The sequence below is a fragment of the Psammomys obesus genome, unplaced genomic scaffold (genome assembly GCF_907164565.1).
Source record: "Psammomys obesus unplaced genomic scaffold, mPsaObe1.curated_primary_1811, whole genome shotgun sequence".
Lineage (NCBI taxonomy): Eukaryota > Metazoa > Chordata > Mammalia > Rodentia > Muridae > Psammomys > Psammomys obesus.
The window spans coordinates 23,998,748-24,007,853 of NW_026585797.1; the positions used below are offsets into that span (position 1 = coordinate 23,998,748).

A 9,106-nucleotide genomic window follows, 5' to 3' on the forward strand; every position below is an offset into this window, starting at 1 on the left:
GCCAACCTCGTCTAAATAGTGAGATCCAGATTATTAAAGACTATGAAGAGAGACCTTGTTTCAAATAAAAAAAAAAAAGAAGGGGAGAGGAGGAGAAAAAGAAGAAGAAAAGGAGGAAGAAGAAGAGGTGGTGGAGGAGGAGGAGGAAGAATTGGCAGTTGGTGGTGGTAAGCATACAGCGTAGTTGTAAAATGTGTAAAGGGAGAGAACTCTAATAATTGTCATTCACTTTCTTCTATCTCTCTTCAAATGCTGGTTGTGTCCATCTGATTCCTTGTACAAATAAAAGATCTCGAATTAGTTTTAGACCCACAAATATGGTCATCAGAGAGCCCTCAGGAAGATTTGTCTAAATTAAGAGATGTTTCCAGCTTTCTATTGTAAAGTAGAGTAACTATTGGTTCAAACAACCTGCACTATATTTGTGCAAAAAGTAAAAGAAGAGCATAAAACTCCTAACACATAAAGATTATTAACATTCAAAAATATGCAAGTGTTTATAATATTTATTTGAATATTATACATTAAACATATATTAAGTTATTATAATTAATTCCATGAAGATGTATAAATAATCTCAACAAAAGACTGTTGAACTTAATTCTGCCTAATACAGAATGTTGCAAAATAGGAGATACTGTAACTAAAGCTAAATAGCCACAGGACTCTGGCAGTCTTTCCTACTAATATCACTTGGTGAAATATGTGTGGGTTCCTTAAGAGGAAATGAATATATTTATGTTAAGGAATTAACTCTCTGTAATAATGCCTATAGAACACTGAAACATGTTTTTAAAAAGTGTGCCTGTGAGTGTGTGTATGTGTTTCCATATGTGTGCAGGTGTTCTCAGAGCCCAAAAGAGGGTGTTAGATCCTCTGGAACTGGATTTACAGGAAGTTATGTATATCAGTCCAATGTGGACGCTGGGAATCCAACTCTGATAGTCTATCAAAGCAGTAAATGTTCTTAAATGTTGATCTATCTCTCCAGATTCTCAGATATTTTTATTAAAATTCATATATATATATATATTATTAGCTGTTAAGAATGTTTCATCAGAAACAAAATAACTCTAAGCCTCTCCGGACTCTTTTGAAGGGGTTAGTCTACTCGCAGCAACAACCAAAAACCAGAGAGATCATATCCTGAAGTGCTTACGAGGAGAAGGTCTTGAGTTAGCTGGCCTTTTAAGAGATGAAAATGGGTAGAAGGCACAATCTTAGATCCTGTTACTAAGAAATGCATCTGTTTGTCTCCGATAATGAAAAATGGCTCTATTTGGTTTCTGAAGAATTACCCTGATTAAAAAAGAACATGACAGATTAGGGAAGATAATCCCACATTGTAAATAAATGGTACATTTGGTGAAGATAGAAATTGTGAGTACAAATGAATACATTGACTTCATTAACTTTATTTACCTTCAGTATTAGAAGCACAAGACAAATGAGAGTCAGGAAATTACGTGGGTAAAACATTTTTTATCTTTCAAAACACAATCCACTCAGTATCTAGACACTATTTCTTTCTATTTAAGATTTTTGAATGCTTCTTGGAAAGTCATTTCTGGATTCTTATCATTCTTTCCCAGAGCTTCTGCCTTTGGCAATTAGAACCCAGCAGGGGAAAAAAGTCCTGAAAGCAAGTTCTGCACCTGTTCCAAATAGGAGTGATCTACCTCTGTCCATCATTACCCTCTCAGGCAGACTGCAGATTAGGTTCAAATCAAGATTGGAGGATACATTTAATAACAGAGGCCTGGCTATTTGCTTCACTCATCCTTCAGTGGGAAACCTAGACAATTAAGAGACCCTTCCTATTTTATGCATCGCTGAGCTCTGAAATCAGAGCAATTAAGCAATTAAATAGATATGCTAGTGGATGGATCTTGTCCTTATCATTTTCCTGTGCTTATCTTTTAAACTGCCTGAAGGTTTCTTATGTCTACTCTCTTAAGATAAAAAAGATCAGCTCATCCAGAAAATTAGCTCATGTCTTCTAGTCAACTTAGCCTGCTGGTTGCCTTCCTTGCCAAGTGTGTTTATGCTTCTTAGCATTTACATTTCAAAATACTCCATGGTGTACCACATCTATTTCATAAATATGAATGTAAGCCTAACTGAGGAGCTGGGTAATGTTCCCATGTCTTATATAGTTGAAGGAAAGCAGGTCACAGCTGCTTGTTTCCTTGACTTCTTACTGTTTGTTTGTTTTTAGTTATTATTATTATTTTTTTTTTAGACAGGGTTTTTCTGTGTAGCTGTGGCTGTCCTGGACTCACTTTGTAAACCAGGCTAGGCTTGAATTCAGTGATCCACCTGCTTCTGCCTCCCTAAAAGCTGGGTTCAAAGGTATGTGCCACCATGCCCGATTGACTTCTTACTTAATGTAAGATATTCAATAAGTAGACACTAAAAAATTTTTAAGAGTGTTAAGGTAGTAATGAATTAGAGTATAGTTTTATTCCCTCCTCACATTCCCACCCCACCTTAAAAAATGGAACAGGCACATTGAACGACAAAGAAAGAGTGAGAAAAACTGGAATGTGGCTAGGAATGCCATTACAAGGGGTCCACAATTTCTTCTAGTATGTGGATTATCAAATTTGAAAAAAAATAATAAAACATTTATTCTGTTATAATTGCATGAAGTTCTGCTTGTAAGAGTAAAATGTTTCTGTATCCTTACAAGGGAGAAACAAAGCTCAGAAACAAAATTTTACAGGTTTATAATACAGGTTTTAGTTGCTACCTTTAAGAAGTAACATAATTTCTTTAAGTGTTTTTCTGCCATTCAATATTCCTCTGTTGCAAATCCTCTGTTTAGCTCTGTACCCCATTTTTTAATTGGATTACTTGGTTTGTTGTTGTTTAACTTCTTGAGCTCTTTATATATTCTGCATATTAACCCTCTGTCAGATGTAGGATTGGTGAAGATCTTTTCCCAGTCTGTAGGATGTCATTTTGCCAATGGATGGCTCAGTCTCCATGGGGGCTCCCTAGTAAGGGGAACAGGGGCAGTCTCAGGCCTGCTGTTTGATCACCTCCCCCTAGAGGGATGGCCTTACTAGGCCACAGAGAAAGAGGATCCAGAAAGTCCTGATGAGACCTAATAGGCTAGGGCCAGATAGTAGGGAAGGAGGACCTTCCCTATCAGTGGACTAGGAGAGGCACATAGGAGGATTAGAGGGAGGGAGGGTGGGACCAGGAAGAGATGAGGGAGGAAGATACAGCCAGGACACAAAGTGAATAAATTATAATAAATAATGATAATAAAAAAATTTTTAAAAAGAAATGACATCAATGTTTATGGCAAGTGAAAGAAAAAGTATATTAGAAGAGCATATTCTCAAATAAAAGAGAAATGATAATATAATTTAATTTCTCTCTGGAATAAACTTTACTTCATTTTTATATTTAAAGGAAAATATGCAAGATACTTATTAATGCTGTAGATTTTATAGAAAGACTATGACAAAAGGCCACATGTAGCTCATTAAATTTTAAGATCATTTAGTAAACGGACGTAACTCTACAGCGATGGGCACATACCAAGAGAGTGCTCAGCTGGTTGACTTCCAAAGCCAACTTTAAAATCTAAGATTTGTAAATTAATTGGTAACAAATGCAAAAATGGCCTTTTTCACTAGCCAACTTCCACTCCTGAAACAGTTTTAATCAAAATCTCTTACAGATTTACAAAAGTTAGATGTTCTCTGTAACATAACACATATTCAAGAACTTTATTACACTAAGTTCTGAGTTGCAACGGTAACCGAGGACTCCATGGTAGAGTCCTCATGGTGGGTAATTAATACAATAATATAATCGAGAAAATAAAAAGTATTACGCAAAACTCAAGTGACCCAAATTCTTTTCTCTATAAACAGTGTTCATGTTTGCACTGTCCCCCTCTCTGTTCCCAAGAAACTCCTTTACTATGTGACATTGTTCATGATTATCTATTTAATCCCCTGGGCTCCCCACTGCACTCTGCATTGAACTTCATAGCTCTCTTAGGATTCTACGTAGCTGTGAATCTTTAGGTATTAGCATAATATGTGGCCACAAATGTAAGAATGAATTACTGAAGGAAGGGTTGAAATATGCTAAGGAAGTTCATCAGAAGAGGCATCCAATTCCTGTCAAACAACAATTAGCTAAATGAGACTGTCATTTGCAGGCTCACTGGAAAGATTATCTATAATGATTTAAAGATATGCAGCATATTTGTAGGCAGCGCTACAGAGGGAATGATTGAGAAATATGGGGAAATGATAATTTGAGCGTCAGCAACTGCAGTTCTTTTAAACAAAGTTTATTTTCACTCGTGCACTATATTCAATGGTGAATTTCTCCTTGGTGCTTACAGGGTTTTGACAAATTTTGACACAGGTAATAATTGATCTAACAGGTTTCGCAAATTTTTATATGACGTATATAAACTTGGAGACAGAAGGTCCCCAATGCTCTCCATCCTTTACCTCAAATGTGAAACTTAGAAACATTTGCACCATTTTAGCACATACTCAACAGTGAAAGGAATTTGTTGGCGGTGGAGAGGTGGGGTGTCCCTTTGTTATGGATTAATGTCAGATAATGTTCAACTTGTGCTTATGAAATTTCCCCCAAGTTCCCAGGCATTAACAAGGCAGATCACAAGACCTTATAGCAGCCCATGTACTTAGAGTGGCATCCTGAACTGAGGTTCATTTATCACACTATGAAGCTCTGAGATCAGATTCCATACTAAAAATCTAATGAGGTAAATAATCTGTAAATTGGAGCCACAACATTGTTTTTCTACACACTTAAAGCTTCGGGCATGAGGAATACAGCCAAGTATTCCATGAGATATAAAGTGAAATAGGGATCAAATTGGGACAATTCAAAGAATGTTTGGTTAGTGCGTCCATACCTCGCTCTCCCTTTGAGCACTTCTTTCTTTGTACTATGCACGTTCTTGTCTCACTGGTCGGGGGACACAGGTTACCCTTGGCTGAAGGATGCTGTAGTATATCCCGGACCCGCGTTTCAGTCCCTCTTTTGAAGCCACACGTTTTTCCTTTTTTCATGCATGGACTCCAAGGACTCCACTCACTGGCTTCGCAGTGAACTGAAACAAGACAGAAAGTCTCAGTTGGCTCCCGAGCCCAGGCAATATTGTTAACAAAATCAACCAACCAACCAACCAATCAACAAGCAAACAAAAAACCCACAGTGCATCCCATCAACATAGCTAAGTTTCCAGAAGAAATTCTGCACATCACAGTTGGATAACATAACATAAGGAAGGGGCAGAAGTAGGATGATTTTTGATACACATGCTACTGTCACTTCTTTTACATTGAATTGGATTTCTGGATTTCTGCACTGGGCCTGGTGGACTCAGACACCAACACCACTATGTCCTAGCACTGCTGTAGTTTCTGGGTGATCCTTAACAGATCTGAAGGGCTATTGAGATCCTTAACCAGAGAGTTAAACTTTCGCAGATTTCAGAATTATCTGGAGGGCCTGATAAAGCGGAGGATGCTGGGCCCCACCCTGGAACTTCTGGTGACATTTTCAGCATGGAGCAGATGTGCCTTCTTACTAGTGTAAGCGAAGCGCTGTGCAGACACGGGAACACTGGTTGAGAACGCTTGTGCTAGAGAGAGACAAGCAGAAAAGGAATCTGGGTCTTTGTCTTATACTCGGTGCCCATCCTATTTCCCATGGTGCTCAGTACCGTGGTTTACTATTCAGTCAAGGGGCAGAAGCATCTCCAACATTAGTGACCTTCTGGCCACTGACAGCTAATCACTGGTGCCTGGACTGGATGTCCTTGCACAGTTCTTAAAGGGCAGGGTGTGTTCTGCTGTAGCTCTTATGAAGATTTGGTTCATTTGTGTGAGTGTCGTCTCTCTGCTTTTCATTAATAATTTTCCTGGGTTTTTGTAGCAGATATTTGTACTTTTAAGGAAAAGGAACACCCCAAAACTGCTATTTTCTCTCCCTCCCTCCTTCCCTCCTTTCCTGTTTCTTTCCTTCCCTCCACCATCCCTCTCATCTTCCCTCTCTCCTTCCTTCAGCAGAGTCGAGACTCAAGCTCATGATCCTCACCCTTCTGACTTCTGATTACCACCAGTGTTATAGGTGTGTGCTACTCTCAATGGTAAAAAAAAAAATGCTGTTCCTGTTCTTAGGACCATGAAAGGTTCCAATGTACAACAGCAGAATGTCTCCCCTTTGCAAACCTTTCAGAGACTACAAACCAGTCTCCACAAGAAGAGGTTTTCCAGTAACTGCTTCCATTGTCTTCTGGTGTAATTGCTTATTACTGTACAAAAATGCTGACTCTGATGACAGTCTTAAGAACAATAACCTAAGCATTCTAGAGATTTAAAATTAAATCTCTAGATATATGTAAATAAGATTTTAAATTACACTTCTATTTTAAATCTAGAGGATTAAAATGCGCTTCATTTTTGTGGGGATTGTATTCACTTGCAGATACCCGAATGCATCACAAGAGCAATAGAAAAGTGAATTCATTTCTGAAAGCTTAATGAATTCTGTTGGATCATCTTCCAAGTCAATTCCACATTTACCTATACCATCATGGTTCCGGTCAGAGGATTTAGCGGCTACAGCATTTAGTGGCATATTCTTTTGCGGATTATGAACGTTATCTCCTAGTGCCCTCTTAAATTAAACATCAAGTAGTGACACAGAGTAAAACGTCTCCACAAAGACAGAGAAAAAGAAATATTCATCTGTAAGCAAACTCTGTATATGTGTTTATTGCTAGAACTAACAGGACAAATTAGGGAACAACAACAACAACAAAAAGCATTATTTAATTTGGAAGCCAGGACACTGTTGGACTTTCATGACAAAGGTGATAAAGCCAAAATACATACTCTGACTTTATGAAACTGGATTTGAAAATTACAACACAGGTAATTACTGATCTAAAATTAGAAGATGAGCAGGCATAAAGGTGAAACTGTAATCTAAATCTTAGATAATTTCATTGAAGGAGGAAATATAACTAGTGAGAGCAGTTAAAATGGTATGGAAAAAAGAGATCTCCTCCCCCCTTCCGAAATACTTTAAGAATGCTGATAATGTAGCAAATACTATATTAGAAACCTTAGAAAAATGATAAACGTAATTAAAAGGACAGTTTCTGTGTTCACTTTAAATTAATGGATCAATGTAGAACTGTGATAAAACTTTATTAAAAGACACTTGAGAATGATCTTAATATAGAGAGCTATGTTCCTTCCTAACTTCCAATGAAGTAAATGTTTCAGAAAAATTAATGAGCCATTTTACCCTAGAAAGGGGCATACTGTGGCTTGCTGTCACTCTGAGATGTTGGGAATGTAATGGCAAAATTGGGAGGAAGGTAGAATTGAGCTGTCTTGGGTTCAGTGACTAACTGCATGTCCCATAGGAAGTATAGGTTGGGCATATACTCTAGCTCTCAGTGTTTACAATGGTATATCCCCCTTTGTGATTACTTGCTTCTCCAAGGGCAACAATAAAGAAGACAGAAAGACATTCCAGGGAGGAAGCAGATATCCAAAGTGGAAAGAATATGCCCCCTTACACTGTGGAAGTGTATACTGAATTTGATTTTTAAACCACGGGGACAGGGCACATTGTTATACTGACTGTCGTGCCTCCTCTATATGGTAGCAACACTTTTAAACCTTCGGCTTGGTTTATCTTCTAAGTAGAAACGAAAGCTAAGCTATAGCTTCAGGCAGGAGAAAGACAGTCTGTCTAGTAAGCAGTAGAGAGTTCCAGATATGGCATTAATCTAAGCCCTGAAACTTAAGGTGTGTTTTTCTGTCCACATTTCAGCTCTTTGGGTTTAACTCCTCCATATTTATTACAGGGATGACTTAGAAAATCCTTGGTGTCCTGAGGCATGTCATTATTTCCCCAGATTATCTGGGGCAAGCCTGAATGTGCTGTGCCTGAGGACCTGATACCAAGACTGGAGACTTCCCTTAGGGGTCAGGCTACAAGAGCCAGATCTGAGAAAGTCGCTGATCTGCAGTACCACTGTGTCCTATGTCACTTTTTCAATAAATGGCCACTTGGCTGCTAGTACTACTTTAAAATATATAACCACCATCTAAAATTTATGGTAAGAAATAGACTTGGGAACTTTGGAGATATAAGACCAAGTTTCTTTGAAAGCTACTCCCATGGTGCCAATTGTTAAACACTCTCCATGACAGGAAAGCAGTAATGAACGTTTAGCTTTTAAATACTAAACAACTAACAAAACTTAAGTATCTGTCCTTTGTTTTGGGTAAGGAAATACCACCAGCTTCCAGTATCTACACTTTACTATTTCATGGAGTGATTCTCATTATTATCTACTGCTTGGTGCTTCTTACCTCCAATCATCAGCCCTTAGGACAAGTAGGCTAGAAGAACTCTCACGGAATTTTACCCTTTCCTAAACTGTTATTTTTTTCTGTGTTTTTATTAACTAGAGAAAAGACTTGAGCAAGAAGAGTCACAGATTGACTTGGCATTGCTGTTTTCTAGCGTTTCAGGGGTTAACTTATAAATATCATCTGTTGGCGCTCTTCTGCCAAAAAAGAACGTACAAAAATAAAAGTTGCGGCTGTCCTGAAGTGGCTGAGCCACTGACTTATAATTATTTCTCCAACCCTTTAGATTCTAACAGCGGCACACTGTGAGGGAGCCCGGGGCACTCCTGGAGACTATCTTGTTCTGAATCAGGAGGCCCTGTGTGCACACGCCAGCATTAGGTCTGCATCAAAGGTTCCTGCAGCCGCTGCCCAGGGGACTTTGAGTTTTCCTTTGCTGTTTTCCCATTCAGTTTAGCATCTGTTCCACAAGTGTGCACCAAACTCATAGAGCTAGTGGCTGTGTATCACTTAAAAGAGAGAAAACACAGCCCGTCAGCGATCTGTTATTTAGACAGACAACTTATGTGAGGGACCTCCCCTCCAGAACACCAGGCCTGCAATTAATCAAACTTGGGACTGTCGCATTCTGTCAGTCTGAGTGAGTCCAAAATGTTTTCTCTCTCTCTCTCTCTCTCTCTCTCTCTCTCTCTCTCTCTCTCTCT

The 9,106-nt window shown here is 38.6% G+C and overlaps 1 protein-coding gene across 1 annotated transcript in view; it reads right to left on the bottom strand.

The window, feature by feature from the left end:
* Positions 1 to 9,106, bottom strand: part of Rspo3 (R-spondin 3) — an 85,083-nt gene that overhangs the window by 44,677 nt on the left and 31,300 nt on the right. The window contains exon 4 of the mRNA XM_055599388.1: positions 4,919 to 5,116. Coding sequence (XP_055455363.1) covers positions 4,919 to 5,116 — 198 coding nt within the window. The remainder of the gene's footprint in view (positions 1 to 4,918; positions 5,117 to 9,106) is intronic.